Genomic DNA, 19,624 nt, shown 5'->3' with positions numbered 1-19,624 from the left:
GCTGATATTCAGACACAACAATGACTAAGTGATGTGGCTATAAATTCTATTTTTGATTTATTGATTAATTAATTAATCGATTAATTATTTATTGATTAATCAATTATTGATTTAATTTTTGATTAATTAATTATTTAATTAATTTTTCAAAAAGTTACAGCTTCAGATGAAACACTGGTGGTTTAGGAATACTATTCTCCAATTGATTTAGAAATTAATTATTTTATGATTATTATTATTTATTTATTTAATTAAGCAATTAATCAATCAATTATTGTACATTTGTCCCTCCCAATACTGTCTCTATGTGCTGCCTGGCAGCATTGCTGGGCGCTGAAGCCACCCCGGCAATGCCACGCTGGAGGATGTTATTTATTTGGCATGTACTTTGAATTTGGCATGGGGGTGGTGTACTTTGAATGTATCTGTACTTGTTTACTTTTTTTTTTTTTGTATGCTGAGCGAGGCTCATGGAGGAGCTAGTACACATAATGGATCAGGACGAAACAACAAAAGGAACAGCAGAAAGAGGGGTAGGGTGGGGCACACCAACCGTGGGGATGAAGGACAAAATAGAAGGACTAGTGGAAATAAGGGTTGTGGGTAAGAATGAGGGCTGGGGAGGACACAGGGTTGAACAAGATGGATACAGCCACAAACTCTGAATTACAAAGAAGTGAAAGGAAAAACTGGAAACTTCCAAAGAGGTGGCCTTGGAGAGGGTTAATGGGAGAGGGCTTGGACAAGGTTAACCTGATCACCAAAAACTGGAATACTCTATAAATGCTTCGCCAAAAACAAGGTCAAAAGTGAATGAAATCCCACTTTTTGTTCTGGAACTTTATGTTATTGAGGAGCGACATGATAGGTCAGAGGAAAGCAATGCTTAAATTAGTTTTCACGTGTGCTGCTAGTTTCATGATTAAAAGGATGAAAGTAAAAGTTTCTTGAGTAAAAGACGGATCATTCCCTGCCGGAATCATATGGCCACTGATTCCAAATCCCTACCAATTCAGTGTGATTCCCCAACGATCTAACAGGGTAGTACTGAATACATTTCTTATCTTCAAATAAAATTGTTTGTTGTGTGTGTCCATTCAATTTATCTGAAGCACGAATTTTACGATTGCAGATTCCTTATGCTGTAAATATATACACGATGATTCCCCCGACATTTATCCTTGGATTTTCACTGGGTAAGTAAACTTTACTCAAATCGCTTTGGTACTTAAGAATTTCCCACCCGCAGCATTTTGTGTTTTGAGAAAAAGTCATAGATCACATATCATATCATCACTTACTTGTGTCATTCTTTTTTTAACTCCGCCACCAAAGGTGGATGGGGGTTATGTTTTCACCCCTGTCCGTCTGACTATCTGTTTGTTTGTTTGTCAATTTGTGAACAAAATATCTCAAAAAGTTGTGGACGGATTCGGACGAAAATTGGCAGAGAGGTAGCGTATGTGACACTGACGAAATGGTTAGATTTTGGTGAAGATTCAGATCCGGATCCGGCTACTAAAATTTTTAAAGTGATTCTTCACCATTGGGAGAAAGGGAAAAAACTATACATAGCAGGATATCTCAAAAAGTTGTGGACGGATTTGGACGAATCTTGGTGGAGAGGTTGGGTGTCTGACGAGGACGATTCGATTCTGGTGAAGATCTGAATATGGATTCGGATATGATAATTATTTAATTATTTAAGTGATTTTTCACCATTGGGATGGAGATGGGGCCAAAAACGATACATAGCAGGATATCTCAAAAAGTTATTCATGGATTTGGATGAAACTTGTTGCACAGTTTATGTGTGTGACAAGTGTTACGGATTCGTCACTTCCATTGTTGTGGTTTTCATCCACTGAAAACATTTTTGATTCCATATACTATTATTGTAGTCGTTTAAGGGAGATAGAGGTTACTATTTTCAAAAGGTAAAAAAGTCAATGTTTTAAATGAAACCAGAACCGGACGACGACGAAGAGGAAGAGGAGGAGAAGAAGGCGGAGCGAGTGAGTCGGGGAAGAAGCCTAGCTGCTTTGAGGTCTGGAGCAAATGTTGACGAACGGAGGTCACTAGCGAACTTCGGGTTTCCCGGGAAAGGGATTCTTGCGACAGAGTTGTTATCGCTGTGACAGATCGGCCTGCGTGTCAGGTTTTGGCGGTTGATTCCGAGGAGAATCATCGTCGTGCCGTTACGCCTCGAACGGGCCGTCGGCCATTTTGACTCACACGCATTGTGCATCGCGTGAGGTTTCGCTTCGCTTCAACCATTTTCACCGCATCCAGACGTTTATCTGGTGTGTGTGTGTGTGTGTGTGTGTGTGTGTGTGTGTGTGTGTGTGTGTGTGTGTGTGTGTGTGTGTGTGTGTGTGTGTGTGTGTGTCACGTGGATTTGGAAGGTTAATTTGCGGTTCGCCGACTGTGCCATGAAACATCCATACCCGAGGGTGTGATTTCCCAGTCGCCTGGAAGGCCTTTGCATTTCCCAGTTGCCTTGAGCGCGCCCTTGCGCAGCTTTGGCCGCGTGACTGTGACTCATCCGAACGGGATTCTGGTCTCGAGTGGACATCGTTCTGATGATCGCTGGAGCAGATTGACTTTGGCTTGATGCCGGAATACGACTTTGGCTTGATGCGGGAATAGAGACATTTGGAATGTTCTTCTTTTCGCTCACTTGGAGCACAGTGAGTTTTATTGTACGAACCTGATGGCTGGAGCCATCCACGAGGCCGGCATAGGAAATATATATTGAAATCATAGGAAATATCATAGGAAATATATATTGGTTGTACAATTGATTACTATTGTTTTTGTGTTGTTATTCTTGTGTGACTTTAATACAATATTTGTTTGTTGGTAACAATTGGTGTGGTTTCACCATTGATCTTTGACACAGAATAACACATCTTTCTGCCGTGACTCCTCTCGGGGCTCGGAGGTACACCGTGACGGGGGTTGGGGAGGAGCACGTAACAGAAATTGGGGGCTCGTCTGGGATATTGGCCCAAATTGAAATTGGGGGCTCGTCTTTGCTGACAAAATCCCCTAATCTCGTCTGGGATAGAATTCCCTAACATTCCCCAAATTCCCAAATTTGAATTTTTCTAACATTCCCAAATTTTTCAAAATAAAAAATAAAAAATTTGAATTTTTTTGTGTGAAGGTTAACAGGTGTTAACTGATAGTCACCATGGTGTTTGACGTAGAAAAGTTTGCGGCGTCCCCTAATGAGGCACAGTTCCAAGCGTTAAAAAGATCGGAACTCTTGATATTGGCAAAACATTTTAACTTGGAGGTCCGAGCTAATATGAAGAAAGCAGAGATGCAGACATTGGTGGTAGAATCTCTGGTGGGACAAGTCAGAACACTTGGGATGTGGGTAGGCATGTGAGGCTGGTTCCACCCTTCAATGAAAAGGAGGTAGCCAAGTTTTTTTTACACTTTGAGAAAGTGGCTCAGATGCGAAAATGGCCTGTGGGGTCCTGGACTATGTTAGTGCAAAGTGTTTTGGTGGGTAAAGCTCAAGATATCTATTCGGCTTTACCGATTGACCAATGTGCAGATTATGAGATAGTGAAGAAAACCATTCTCAAAGCCTATGAATTGGTCCCTGAAGCTTACCGGCAAAAATTCAGGAATGCCAGGAAGAGGGAGAGTGAGACCCATGTGGAGTTTGCCAGAATGAAGGAAACCATGTTTGATCGGTGGTGTGACTCGAAGGGGATTGGGAAAGACTTCAAACTGTTGCGACAATTGATCTTTGTGGAGGAATTCAAACAGTGTGTCCACGCGGACATTAAAGTACATCTGGATAAAAAGAAAGTACCAGAGTTGTATGAGGCAGCAACCGTCGCAGATGACTGTGCCTTGACACACAGGATGGGGTTCCACAAACCTAACTTCCCGCCTAGAGTTAGCCAGGGGAGTTATGGTAACTCAGGTTCGGAGAACAAATATTCATGGAGGCGGCCTAGAGATGACTATGAGGACAAATCTGATACCGCGACTTTTAGGGATCAGAAGACTACAGTTCCAAGACAGACTTAGCTTCCGGGGTGCCCGAGGCAGACCACGAGTTTTTCCTTCGGGCCTACTTACGCTTTTTGCAAGAAACCTGGGCATTTGATGTCCCAATCTTATGCCCTGAAAAGGAAAAATCATGAGCGGAGTCAGACTAGTACAACTCCGAATGCATTGGCAAATGCGAGAAATCGTCCTTGGAGGGCAGTGCCTTGTGAAGGTTCCCATGCCAAAGTTACGGCATCACAGAACGACCTTGTTTAAGAGGGTTACAAACCTTTTATTTCAGAGGGGTTTGTGTCACTGGATGGAGACTTGACTAACCAGAGACCTGTTAGGGTATTGAGGGACACAGGAGCACATCAATCTTTGATGCTTGAGGGCATTTTGCCATTGTCAGAGAAGACGGCAACTGGTGTTAGTGTTCTTTTACAGGGGGTTAGTGGCTATGTTAAAGCTCCACTTCATGTCATCCATTTGAAGTCTGATTTGGTGTCAGGACCGGTCACCGTAGGTTTACAAGCCACTCTTCCTGTAAAGGGAATCTCTTTTGTTATCGGGAATGATTTGGCCGGTGGTCGAGTTTCTGGTAATCCGATGTTTGTTGAAAAGCCTAATATGGAAAATAACACCGCACAGTTAGAGCAGGAAATTCCGGGTATCTTTCCATCCTGTGCAGCGACTCGTGCTATGGGTAGGAAGCGCTCTGAAGAGAAGGAGAAGGTACTGACGTCACGCTTTGCACAGTCACTTCTTGTCGAATACCCTGAAACTAAGTGTCAGCACACACAAGTCAGGGATGGAGGCAATGTTGGCAAGCTCTTTGTAGGTGGACTGAACTTTGACACAAGTGAACATGTTCTGGACTCTATTTTTGGCAAATATGGACCACTCTTGGAAGTGCGGCTGATAAAAGACAGGGAGATGAAAACGTCGAGAGGGTTTGGCTTTGTCACGTTTGAAAACACAAAGGATGCCAAAGATGCAGAAAGGGATTTGAATGGCAAGGATTTGGATGGTCGGACCATAACAGCAGAGAAGGCATGCCATGGGCGTCGAGGGGCTATAGAGGAGGAAAACGTGGAGGTAGTTTCAGGGGTGGCTATGGCTCCCGGGGTGGGAGTCGTAGTTTTGGTGGCAGCCGCAGTCATGATTGCTACGGAGGCTCCCAGCAGCAGCAGCACAGTTTTGGCAACTCTCGATGGGATGACTATTACGGTGGTAGCCGAGATGGGGACCGCTACTCACGTGACTACAGCACACGACTCTGCAACTGTGATTATGATTTTTATGATCAAGAGAAGAGTGGGAAGCACTGAGTGCTCAGGAGCAGCCGAGCCAAGATTCCTACACGGATTAACCCGTGAACTCCACGTTCCTAAATACGTCCATGCAGTGAATACTTCCAGGCCTCACCACCCAACCACCATGAAACCTGGATCTCAGCTCGGCCCCCTTCAAAAAGTGCTATAGATTTGCTTTGTTTTGGATTTTTGATCACAACCCCTTAACCTTCATTCAAAAAATGAAAAGTAAAAACCAGAGGTTGATGAGATGGAGTTTGGCTTTGCAGGAGTTCAACTTGGAAATTGAGCATGTAAAGGGCAGGGACAATGTCGTTGCTGATGCTTTGTCCAGAGTGAACTAACTTTGGAAATTTCTGTAGGTTGTTTGGAAGTTTTGTTGCTTTATTTTGGGAAATATTAATTATTATCATTGCTCACAGGAATTGATGATTTGGGTGTGAGTTTTACTTTTGTTTGTTAAAAGAGTTTTTGCCTGCAAAGAAAGTTTTCACTATGTTCAAACTTTCTTTCTTGAGGGGGGGAAGTGTTACGGATTCGTCACTTCCGTTGTTGTGGTTTTCATCCACTGTAAACATTTTTGATTCCATGTACTATTACTGTTGTCGTTTAAAGGAGATAGAGGTTACTATTTTCAAAAGGTAAAAAAAGTCAGTTTTAAATGAAACCGGACCGGACGACGACGACGAAGAGGAAGAGGAGGAGGAGAAGGCGGAACGAGTGAGTCAGGGAAGAAGCCTAGCTGCTTCGAGTTCTGGAGCAAACATTGACGAACAGAGGTCACTAGCGAACTTCGGGTTTCCCGGGAAAGGGATTCTTGCGACAGAGTTGTTATCGCTGTGACAGATCGGCCTGCGTGCCAGGTTTTGGCGGTCGATTCCGAGGAGAATCATCGTCATGCCGTTACGCCTCGAGAACGGGCCGTCGGCCATTTTGACTCACGCGCTTTGCGCATCGCGTGAGGTTTTGCTTCGCTTCAACCATTTTCACCGCATCCAGACATTTATCTGGTGTGTGTGTGTGTGTGTCACGTGGATTTTGAAGGTTAATTTGCGGTTCGCCGACTGTGAGCCGTGAAACGTCCATACCCGAGGGTGTGATTTCCCAGTCGCCTTGAGGGCGCTTTTGCGCAGCTTTGGCCGCGTGACTGTGACCGTCATCCGAACGGGATTCTTGTCTCGATTGGACATCGTTCTGACGACCGCTGGAGCGGATCGACTTTGGCTTGATGCCAGAATACGACTTTGGCTTGATGCGGGAATAGAGACATTGGGAATGTTCTTCTTTTCGCTCACTTGGAGCACAGTGAGTTTTGTTGTACGAACCTGATGGTACCATCATAGGAAATATATATTGGTTGTACAATTGATTACTATTGTTTTTGTGTTGTTATTCTTGTGTGACCTTACTACAATATTTGTTTGTTGGTAACAATTGGTGTGGTTTCACCATTGATCTTTGACACAGAATAACACATCTTTCTGCCGTGACTCCTCTCGGAGCTCGGAGGTACACCGTGACCGGGGGATTGGGGAGGAGCACGTAACAACAAGGCAGGATCGATTCAATTCCAGTGAAGAGCCGGATCCGGCTCCAGCTAGTAGAATGTATTAAGTGATTCTTCACCATTGAGTGACATGGCCAACCAGGCAGTGGTATGTTCTCTACTGAGTGCCGTTCAAGTTTACATCTTTATATCATCACCTTACCTGGGTTCCTGTGTCATTTGAAGAACATTCCCCTTGAGTTGCAATCAAGCTCGGATCATCGCATGCTCACCTCGCGTTTCGATTGCTTACAGAGATTTTAACTAATATCATTCCTTGATGATGATGGGGAGACTTTTATAAACTTAAATCTGCAAAACGCCATTTTTAACTGATACGTTTATAAATCGGGCGGCATTTAATCATGCGTTGCATTTCATGCCGGTTCTGATGGCAAAATTATGAAGGACAATCATAATGGAAGGATACACATTGACAAGTGATAGGAGATGTAAAATGACACCGATACACAACGAGACAAAAATACTTTCAGGAATTCTTCACCACCACCCAGGGGCACTGTAAAGGGGGGAAAAGTTAGGATGATTCCAAGGGCCATGCACTGATAGGGGCCCTAAAAATTATTAGAACATTAGGTAAAAATGTGCGCGCGTGCTTCATAGGGGCCCATAGTGATATCTTTTCATGGGGCCCCAAATCCCTGGCAGCGCCCCTGCACCACCCCTCCACTCTCCAACGAGATTAAACCACAAATGAGAATGGTGGTAAAATCGTCGATAGCATAATAGGGTGACTAATCAACCCTATACTCATAAAATAAAATTCATTTCCTTTGTTCATCTCAAAATTATTGCTTTTCTTAAATCGAGGGCTATTATTTTCTGAATGGCTTCCTCATCCAATTGCTAGAGGATTTGAAAATGCTTGGGTATGCCAGTTCTTCATGCGTGATTGTGGATCATGTGTTCGTGTCACACAAACTGTGTAACATTCTTTCTTTCACTGCCGGTTAGAGTCTGAAACCTCTTCATCAAAATCTCAAATCCTGAGTGGGTATGGTGAGTTTGAGTGGAAAGTTGTCTCGTTTCTCACAGGCTTGATTGACTGCTCCATCGTGCCTTTAATGGCTCACCTGGTGGATATACGGCACGTCTCTGTTTACGGTGGTGTTTACGCCATTACTGATGGCGCATTCTCCTTGGGATATGCAGTTGGTAAGGAAGCGATTTAATTGAACTTAATGTGTATTGTTTCTGTGCGATTCATTTTCATGAATAAAAGGGTTATTAAGAACATGAAATAAAACGTTTTTTTCCTGTATTAAGAACATAAAATAAAGTTTATCCTCTTGAGTTATTACCACCGACACCAAATGTGGATGGAGGTTATGTTTTCACCCCTGTCTATCTGTCTGTTTGTCCATCTGTGAACAAAATATCTCAAAGTTGTGGACGAATTCGGACGAAATTTGGCAGAGATGTAGCGTATGTGACAAGGACGAAATGATTAGATTTTGGTGAAGATCCGGATTCGGATCCAGCTACTAGAAATTTATAAGTGATTCTTCACCATTGAATGATATGGCCAACCAGGTGAAGGTATGCTCTACCGAGTGCCGTTCTAGTTACGATTGTGAAACTTACCTTTAATAACAATGATGACAAACTTGATCCAATAATGTGATGACGATGTTGATGATGGCAAATGATAGACGAGTTGATGGAACACAGACCTTTTTTTGGCGGAATCTTCTTTACCCAGAACCACATGCCACACCATCTAATATCAATATATAGCATGCCTTTTTAAAGTATTATGAAAGCAATTTGTTTTATACAGTTTTGAAGTATATACAGTGCATTCAGAAAGTATTCAGACCCCTTCACTTTTTTCACATTTTGTGATGTTGCAGCCTTATGCTGAAATCGTTTAAATTCATTTTTTCCATCATCAATCTACACTCAATACCGGATAATGACAAAGAGAAAACAGGATTTTAGAAAGTTTTGCAAATGTATTAAAAAGAAAAAACTAAAATATCACATTTACATAAGTATTCATACCCTTTGCTATGGCACTTGAAATTTAGCTCAGATGCCTCCCATTTCTCTTGATCATCTTTGAGATGTTTCTACACCTTGATTGGAGTCCACCTGTGGTAAATTCAATTGATTGGACATGATTTGGAAAGGCACACACCTGTCTAGATAAGGTCTCACAGCTGACAATGCATATCAGAGGTTTGCGATCTTGTAGCCAAGTGTGCGATCACATCCGAATGTGTCACCCAAATCCCTTTGGGACCGTCTGAAATTGTGAATGTGGTCAGGGATATGATCGTCAAAAAATGGCAATCCCAGTGGGATACCACCACGAAGGGTAGGTTTTGTTACAGGGTGAATCCAGTCGTGACCCCCCTCCCTGTTCGGCTACCAAAGCTGTCCCGCAGAGACCAGGTGGCTCTCTCCAGGCTAAGACTTGGGCACTGTCGCCTTAATGCGTACCTTCACGTGATCGGGTGTCACCCTTCCAGGACTTGTCGCCTGCAGGGAACCCGAAGATTAATCCCACTTATTTATGGGATGCCGCCAATACGACGAACCTCGGTTACTTCTATTTAAAATCGTTAGAGAGGAGGCGATCGGTGGGTCTGACCTGCCCATCATTTTTGGTCATTTAAACCAGAAGCATCCTCGTTTGTGTTACGGATTCGTCACTTCCGTTGTTGCAGTTCTCATCCACTGTAAACATTTTTGGTTGCATGTACTATTATTGTTATCGTTTAAGTGAAATAGAGATTATTATTTTCAAAAGGTAAAAAAAGTTAATGTTTTAAAAGAAACCGGAACCGGACGAAGACGAAGAGGAAGAAGAAAAAAAGGAGGCGGAGTGAGGGAGTTCGACAAGAAAGCCGAGCTGCTTTGAGGTCTGGAGCAAACGTTAGCGAACGCGGGTCACGAGTGAACTTTGGGTTTCCCGGGAAAGGGATTCCTGCGACAGAGTTGTCATCGCTGTGACAGGTTTTGCGGTCGATTCCGAAGAGAATCGTTGGAGTGCCGTTACGTCTTGAGAACGGGCTGTTGGCCATTTTGACTCGCGCCCAATTTTCGCATTGCTCCAGGTTTTTCACCTCGCTTCAACCATTTTCACACCATCTAGACGTTAACCTGGTGTGCGTGTAACGTGGCTTTTGAGTGGGAAATCTGCGGTTCACCGATTGGCAGCCGTGGAACGTCCATACCCGAAGGTGTGATTTCCCAGTCGCCTGAAGGGCACCTTTACGCATCTTTGGCAGCGTGACTGTCACTCAACCGAACGGGATTCTTGTCTCGATTAGACATCGTTTTGACGATCACTGGATAGGACTTTGGCTTGATGCCGGTATACGACTTTGGCTTGATGCCGGAATACAACTTTGGCTTGATGCATGAATAGAGGCATTGGGAATGTGCTTGTTTCACTCACTTGGAGCACAGTGAGTTATGTTGTACGAAACTGATGGTACCATCATAGTAAAATGATATATTGGTTGTACAATTGATTACTATTGTTATTGTACTGTTATTCTTGTGTGACCTTAATACAATACTTGTTTGTTGGTAACAATTGGTGTGGTTTCACCATTGATCTTTGACATACAGAATAACACATCTTTCTGCCGTGACTCCTCTCGGGGATCGGGGATCGGGGATCGGAATAAAAAGTAAAATGAATGAATGAATGAACTGTGATCGGGGTTTGGGGAGGAGCACGTAACATTTGTGCAAGGCGGTCCTAAACTTTTTGAAAGTGTGTGGGAGATCTATATAGTTATATGGATGCCCTATAGGCGTCCTTTTCAATACCTTTTTTTTTCTTTTCTTTTTTTTTTTTGCAACACAGTGCTGTTCAGGCACGTGGCGTGTATAGAGCCTCACTGCCCTGAAAACGCCATTAAAACCAAAAGAAGAATAATAATGCTTCTTCACTCCATCGATCAGGGCTTTTTGGCAGAGTGGCCAGACGGAAGCCTCTCCTCAGTGAAAGACACATGAAAGCTCGCTTGGAGTTTGCAAAAAAGCACCTAAAGGACTCTCAGACTGTGAGAAACAAGATTCTGTGGTCTGATGAAACCAAGATTGAACTGTTTGGCTTCCGTCTGGCCACTCAGCCATGTAACCCAGATCGGTGGAGTGTTGCAGTGATGGTTGTCCTTCGGGAAGTTTCTCCCATCTCCACACAGGATCTCTTGAGCTCAGCCAGAGTGACCATCGGGTTCTTGGTCACCTCTCTTACCAAGGCCCTTCTCCCCCGATTGCTCAGTTTGGCCGGGCGGCCAGCTCTCGGAAGAGTCCTGGTTGTTCCAAACTTCTTCCATTTAAGAATTATGGAGGCCACTGTGCTCTTGGGGACCTTCGATGCAGCAGAGATTTTTTTGTAGGGTTCCCGAGATCTGTGCCTCGACACAATCCTGTCTCTGAGCTCTGCAGGCAGTTCCTTCGACCTCATGGCTTGGTTTTTGCTCTGATATGCATTGTCAGCTGTGAGACTTTATATAGACAGGTGTGTGCCTTTCCAAATCATGTCCAATCAATTGAATTTACCACAGGTGGACTCCAATGAAGGTGTAGAAACATCTCAAAGATGATCAAGAGAAATGGGAGGCACCTGAGCTACATTTCAAGTGTCATAGCAAAGGGTATGAATACTTATGTCAATGTGATATTTCAGTTTTTTCTTTTTAATAAATTTGCAAAACTTTATAAAATCCTGTTTTCTCTTTGTCATTATGGGGTATTGAGTGTAAATTGATGAGGGGAAAAATGAATTTAAAGGATTTCAGCATAAGGCTGCAACATAACAAAATGTGAAAAAAGTGAAGGGGTCTGAATACTTTCTGAATGCACTGTATATTGCCATCGGCAGACCTTTGTTTGGTGCTGTGGATTCTGGATGTGGAGTCGATTTTGTTGTTGTAGTCTGCGTTCGCACTGGCTGGGGGTGGGGGTATGTACGCATCCAGGTGTATTTGCTGTATGTGGATGTGTATGTGCCCCTGCTGGCCCACCTTAGCTGACCGTATCGAGGTTGAAGGGCCGAAACGGGATGATGCTGAAGACCTCGTCTGAGGACCCGGTCAGTGCGGCACACTTGTGACCACGTGTGCTTTGAACTCATATATTATATATATATATATATATATATACATATATATATATATATATATATATACATATATATATATATATATATACATATATATATATATATATATATACATATATATATATATATATATATATATTATATATATATATATATATATATATACATATATATATATATATATATACATATATATATATATATATATATATATATATATATATATATATATATATATATATATATTTATATATTTATACACACACACACGATGTGTATATATGTGTATATATATATATATATATACATACATACACGCACATTATATATATATATATATATATATATATATATATATATATATATATATATATATATATATATATATATATATATATATATATGCCGTGGATTCCCTAATCCCTTTTCTCAGGAAAAAGCACCTGCTCAACTCGGACCAAGTGTACAAGAGGTTTATTGAGGTATAAAGGTAACATAAATGGTCGATAAATCGGCGCATCGGCCAGCGATGCCATTTCAGGAAAATAACATCGCATCGCCAGCCCCAAGATCAACTCAGGGACTTTCAACTTACATTCGTCTTTATATACTTTCTTCAAAGGACAAGGAACTCAAAACATTTCCCCAGTTTCCCAAACTGGGCTTCAGAGAAAGGCATGGGCAGGCGGGGAGCTGCTAGTCAGGAAAGAATGTTGACGCAAGGTCAAACAAAGATGTTTATCAACAGCATCTCAAACCGAGACAGTCAGACCTTAGCTTTGAGAGAGAAATGGGTCATAGTGCCCCACCTCCCCATTATCCTGGGATTCGACTGAAATCCCTTACAACATCCTCCTTTAATAAAACTTTTATCTTAAATAAACATGAAAGAAGAGAAGATTTATCATCACCGTGTCCCAATAGGGATTTCATAGCAGTATTTGTCAATTGTCCCCGATTCACCTGGTACTCCATGGAGGTAAGTGAAGAACCTCGATCTCCGTCAAAGTAACTCACTAGTGCAATGGGGTGGGGTCAGGCCCCCCTTCCATGGGGCGGGGGCAGTGGATCAAGGATGAAAGACAGATACCCCAAAGGTCCCTTTCTCCCCTTATAATCTTAGTAGACCTAGAGAAGAGGAGAGAAAGATACTATAAACTGTAAAAATGGTTCGAGAGATATATATATATACACAAAGAATTAAGTTAAGCACCCCCCCGTTTTTTTACAACCTCGCACATTACAAGTTTGTTGTCGTCAAAACAGTGTAATATACCCATGATATTGCTATATTTTCTGGAGAAGTGATATTATGGTCACATAAAAACATAACAATCATGCCGTTTTCAATATTTTATTCTGAATAATTTAAGGTGAAATTTTTTGGGAATTTTAGGCATATTTTCACCTCAATTTAAGTATGGAGCTATAGGTCCATCACGGACAGTGTGGATGACGTTTATGTTTTCTAACGTACAGTCATTGTTCTGAGAAGACCTCTAGCGATCTTTGCGTCAATAACGTGTGTAGGACCCACGTGATCGGATCACTGACTCAACCCTACGTCTCATAGACCCTGTAAGCCGTCGTATGCGTTGCTGTGGCAGGTTGTTCCATTCCCGATGTAATGCACGTTCCAATCCATCCAGATTGGCTATTGGAGGGACCATCTGGATGAATTGGAACGTGCATTACATCGGGAATGGAACAACCTGCCACAGCAACGCATACGACGGCTTACAGGGTCTATGAGACGTAGGGTTGAGTCAGTGATCCGATCACGTGGGTCCTACACACGTTATTGACGCAAAGATCGCTAGAGGTCTTCTCAGAACAATGACTGTACGTTAGAAAACATAAACGTCATCCACACTGTCCGTGATGGACCTATAGCTCCATACTTAAATTGAGGTGAAAATATGCCTAAAATTCCCAACAAATTTCACCTTAAATTATTCAGAATAAAATATTGAAAACGGCATGATTGTTATGTTTTTATGTGACCATAATATCACTTCTCCAGAAAATATAGCAATATCATGGGTATATTACACTGTTTTGACGACAACAAACTTGTAATGTGCGAGGTTGTAAAAAAACGGGGGGGTGCTTAACTTAATTCTTTGTGTATATATAAAAGATTTCATGGCATATGTAATTTATAAATGATTAATGAGTAAATATTGGCCTCACCATATAATTTTGAGGGTATGTAAAAAGATCATGGTGGCGCTACACAGTGCACATTTACATAGAGAATTGAAGCCCCTCTCAAGAGACAAGAACACAAAATCATCTGAATACATGAATACAATTTAGGCAGACCAAAGCCTTCCATACAAAATCAAACGCAGGAAGCAATCAGAAACCCATTACTCAAGATGGGTTTTTTTTTTCAAAGTAAATCTCACGTTAATAGCAGGCATTTGCCATTATTTTCAGTTGAGGTGCATTGTTAATAAAGCCTTTGGTTGTACAAGACATTGAGGTACCGTGTTGGCCATCAACGTCGTTAAGACAAGACACCCTTCTTGAAGTTTTCCCCTCTTTTGGGCAATCAAAGGGGAAATCTTCTGGCTCACGCAAGGGAAAATCTTCCGATTCGCGCAAGGGGAAGTGGATTTCAAGTTCGATATTGCGCAATCTTCCCCACTCCCACTCGGTCGAGTTCGAGTCTTCAGCTTGCTCTGGAGCGGTTCTTAGTTTGTGCATGGTTTGTGAAGCTAACGCTTGGATTCGATCCATTGTCTATTGGGTGGGCTGTTTTTAGATTCAATTACGGGGCAGGGGATAGGGTTTAAGGGAAAGAGGGTTTGGAAATAGGGAGATGGCGGCTCTCGTACAGGGGTGAATGGAGTTCTCGCACAGGGCTGAATGAAGTGGCAGATCACGTACGGGGATGCCTAGTGCCTCTTCCTCCCGACCCCGGACCACACAGGGGTGTTCCCCTGTACCTTCATTGCAAAACTTACTGACACACACACACATCTCAAAACTTCTGAGCATCCAATGACAATGATGATCGATATGAGGAGGCCCAAGGCGACCATCGGCCCATGAACTATCCTTGCCCTCCATTCTCCAAATTGGCATTTATTTCCCTCATCTTCTTGATGGCTGGCTACACTTCCTGCGTCGTGTCTGCTAATCCAAATGCAACATCTACCTTCAATAGTTTTGTAAACACCCCCCTTCTCTGCTAAAGGTGTCAAGTGCTAATTTCTTTGCATAATCATTCCCCGCATCTAACAATGCGTGATCTGCCAATCATTGACTTATTAGTTATCCTCTCTAATACAGAGGCCAATCCATCCATTTTAAACTAAATATGTTCCTCCTAATGCATTGAGAAACTACCTAACAGATTCACACCCACAACCTTATACTGTTCGTGTATTGCCGGAATTTTGAAACTAAACACATATCCGGTGGGCAACATTTTTACATTTAACACTAAACGCGGTTTATTTACAAAAACTATGACCGAAAATCTGGGCTCAAAGAATGAAGAATAGAGGCACTTGTTGCTGGAGTCATGTTGTGGCTTCTTGCCTTTGTAGGCTTCCTAACAAAACCGGCTGGCCTTGACCAGCATACAGGCCATTGCAAGATCATAGGGCCATCTAATTTTTCACATTTCCACACAACGGTCATTTTTATTTCATGAGCAGGGCCACGTGACACGTGGTCCAAATGTATGGCATCAATGCCACCCAACAGGTGGTCCATCCAGCAAGATGATGGGGCAGCCAGGAGCTGCAACAGTAGAAATGTGTGGCCACAGCTAGTGGTCCATAATGGGTGATGGATGGCAGCAAGATGCTGTGAGAGCAAGGTGAGTCCTCATGATGGTCCTGGAGCGGGGAGGAAGACAAAGTGCAACAAGCACAAGGAAAGGGCACAGTGGCACATGCAAAACAAAGGTAAACGGAATGGGTGAGAGGAATGCCGGCAGAGTGAGCCCGAGCTCGGCCCTAACCGTTCGCACCCCCACCGTCTGCCACACTACCCTAGCCCTCCATGTATTTACAATTCATCTCTACGTCTTGTCTCCCATGTCCACTCTAATGCCAAATTTGTACCGAACCACACCCAGGCTCTCCCAGGAAGGAAAGGTGGAATGAACACAATGTTTCGTACCCATGTCATGATGCATCTCACCCATCAAACATCAAGCCCCGTGGTGCAAAATTCATCTCCTTGTGGACGGTTGTGGTTGGTGTGAAGGGGTCCTCACAAACCCTAACTACACTACCATCATTTACACATTTAATCTCCCCAGGGTCGTACCCTGCCAATTGGCCTTCTTTAAATATGCGGTTCTAAGAACCCAAATTCCCATTGCCCACACAGTGGTACTCCTCTGAATTTGGGTCTCACCCCACGATTTTTCTATCCCTGCCCTTGCACAATTTCGGGGCTGGGTCGTGTGGCTTCAACTTCAGGTCTACCCGCCTGCGTCCCCTCGTCCACTGGAGCTACCTCCCGAGCTTGCCTACTCCTCACCCTAGCCTATTTGGGGAAGGCCCTCCTTGGCACTTACCACCCGTTGCCCACCTTGGCATTTGGCAACCAAAGTCCTCTTCCTGGATCCTTGGGCCCTACTCACACACTAACCTAACTGGCTCCATGAGCCTACCTATGGCCTTACCTGGTCGACGAGCTCTCAGTGACCGAGGTTCCTCAATCAACTAAGCCACACGCCCAGCCATTCTACTGCCTCCTGCACCCCACAAAACACTGCATTCCACAATCAGCACCACAGGTGTCAATATCCATGATAGTTTACCTACACTGCCCCCCCCCCCCCCGTGGGGAACGATCACACCACCGCACCCCAGTCCTCTACAATACTCCCCCAGTCCTCTAAGCCATGAGCCCCCCCATCTGTGGAGTAGTTTCCTGGGCCCTGGCTGGGGGGGGGGGGCATTTGGGGTCGGCTAATCCAATCCGTGCGGGGAGGAGATGGTGGTCCCAGGTGCCGGGGTCCATCCCTGCACGGGGCTCTGCAGTCCCACGCACAATGACCCAACTGGCTACAGTTATAAGACCTCACCTGGTAAGGTGCATGCCTCTGAAATTCCGAATTACCCCCTCCCCCCCCTGTAGATCCGACTTAGGGTATTTGGTGGTGGCCTACCGCGTGCCATCGCCGGAGCTGCCTGCCATGGCCTGGACCCTGCTAACTGCTGGTCCACTAGCCTCCAGACCATGTCCTCCAGGTCTGGGCCCCTCAGGGGCGGACCCTCTCAGGGACCCGCCACTGGGTATGGGCCCTACCTGCCTCACCACTACCGCATGGCGCTCGCTCCCCCGGGCCAAGGGTCTCACCGCTTTCCAATGAGCCGCAGCATCAGCCGCCTGGCTCAGGTTCTGCGGCCGCCACATGGCCAGCTACTGCCGAAGCTCAGGGTCCGGAAAGGCCTGCATAAAGTGGTCCAGCGCCAGGCTTTCCTGGGAGGCCGCTGCCATGTCCGCATGTGCTATCCCCACTGCGCCGCGAATGTCATAAACCAACTACCCGATGGTCTCTTGGGGTTTTCGTTTTTGCACCGCGAGTTGAGCTTCAACAAGTTTGCTCTGTTGTTCTTCACGGAATCGATTTATTAGGGCCGAACGGAGGTCTGACAGGGTGATAGCACCCGGTGGTAGAGCAGTTAAGACTGCTGCCGCCACACCACACAGTGCTGCCACAAGGTGTATCCCACCTTCCTCCGATCCCCATCCGTTACCTCTACACACATGGTCAAACTGGGCCAGATACGCCCGCAAATCGCTCTTGCCATCGTATGGCACTAGCGACACCGTGTGGATGCCGAAGGTATGAATACCACACGCCGGTTGTTGCGAGACTGACGTGGGGCTGAACACTTCCGGTCCCCACGGTGCACTACTTATTTGGGGCTCGCATCCCATATCCGTCCCACTGACCACTTATCCGGTTGTTGTCAATGCCTGGGTCATCTGATTACACCTTGCTCCCCATTCCATACTCGCGCACATCCCATTCACATATTCCGTACTCGCACACCCCGGTGCGCACATCCCTTTCACACACTCCGTACCATTCGTACATCTCACACTGGGCCCTCCACGAACTCCCGGGTCTGTCCTTTCTCCCAAGCTAGCCGGACACCCGATTGCACCATACACATTTCCGAAATCATCGCTACTCACCTCGGGACTTACCTTCTCCCGGCTCTTTTCAAGAACCTGTAATCTTTTAAGTACATCATCACGCTGTGAGCACCAACCCTGCAAACATTCCATAAATTATTTCCTGCATTTCATTCCCCATCTCCCCTTGTCTCTTTTTAATAATACCTACCTAATTCTCCACCTCCTCCATTTTTCCTTTTACCTTCGTCAATTCCCGATGCACTCCCGAGATCTCCTCCTCCAATGTTACCTTGGTTGTCTCAATTTCTGTTTTAATTTCTCGTTCCTTTGTCCCCATCGTCTCTGATGTCATCTACCCTCTTCATCAGCTCGTCATGTACCGTTTTTCATTCGTTCTTTGTCGCCAAAACTTCCTTTTTAAATTCCTTTTGCGCTGCTTTTAACCCGCCTATTACATCGGTATTCCGACTTCCTTGTTCCCTTAATTCCTGTTGTCCCATTGTAAGTTTCGCTACCTCTCGCATCAGTCCTTCTATACCCCCACCCAGTCTAGCCATGCTCTCCTTCAACTCTCGCTGGATGCGTATCTCACAACACTTCACCTCGTCACACACCACCGCGACCACCTCGCTCATCTTACGCCCAATCTCCTACCCCATCCTTTTCATACCACAGCTTGATTCCTTTCTCTTTTTTTATTTCACAGCTTCATTCTTTACTCACCTTATCCGTCCAATCACCCACTTTGTTCATTTCACAGCTTGAGTTTTCGCTCATTTTATTCATTTGCATTTCCAAATATGCGCTGAATTGTGTCATGAACAAATCCATATCAAACCACTCTTGCACAGCGGGTTCTTCAACTGCCGCCGGCTCTGGACTGGAAGCGACGCCATTATCCTTGCCTCCTGCTGCGCCCTCATCAACTCCAGGGTCCATTTGCACGTTTATGTCCTGGGCCATTAATTCATTGTCGTGCTTATCATTCACACTCCCTACCCCCACCTGATCGTCTTGGTCCGCCATCGTCCGAATTTTTTTTTTTTTAAATCAAATTTCCACCACACTTGTAATTTCGAGCTACGTGGAACCTACCCCAGGTCCGAATATCCCACTCCTGACACCAATTTTGTTGTGGAATCCGGTTCTGTCGACATACTAAGGGTGGTGTTAAGACCCCGTTTCCCCACAGATACCGGCTCCACATGGTCGTCGGTCGCGACGAAGTTTGCGCCCGACGAGTTGCGAAGCAACTTCAATTGCCAACCTCCCAACCACGGGTGAAGGGTTATTGGTCACGACCCAAATACCTTCGAGACCGTGGCCAGAAAGACCGGGGATTGAACCCTCTCGCGATCCCACACCTTATTCCAATTGATTGCGCTGAGCGGTTTTGCACGGTGTGGGTCGCGGGTTTAACTACGCATGATTGATGGGCCTAATTGACTATTCAAATTCGGTTCGGCCTATGCTGGGCCAATGGGGAAAAGGACGTACACGAACAGGTTGAAAGGAACAAAA

At 44.6% G+C, this 19,624-nt stretch overlaps 1 protein-coding gene across 3 annotated transcripts in view; it reads left to right on the top strand.

Moving 5' to 3' along the window:
- The window catches only part of LOC137420908 (synaptic vesicular amine transporter), a 335,648-nt gene that overhangs the window by 279,873 nt on the left and 36,151 nt on the right, over window positions 1-19,624 (top strand). For all 3 annotated transcript variants that reach the window (XM_068106409.2, XM_068106410.2, XM_068106408.2), the window contains 2 exons: window positions 1,133-1,196; window positions 7,933-8,052. In XM_068106409.2, coding sequence (XP_067962510.2) covers window positions 1,133-1,196; window positions 7,933-8,052 — 184 coding nt within the window. The remainder of the gene's footprint in view (window positions 1-1,132; window positions 1,197-7,932; window positions 8,053-19,624) is intronic.

The sequence above is a fragment of the Myxine glutinosa genome, chromosome 2 (genome assembly GCF_964187855.1).
Source record: "Myxine glutinosa chromosome 2, kmMyxGlut1.1, whole genome shotgun sequence".
Taxonomy (NCBI): domain Eukaryota; kingdom Metazoa; phylum Chordata; class Myxini; order Myxiniformes; family Myxinidae; genus Myxine; species Myxine glutinosa.
The sequence above is the reverse complement of the archived record's forward strand: the minus strand, read 5'-3'. Positions and strand labels throughout refer to the sequence as shown.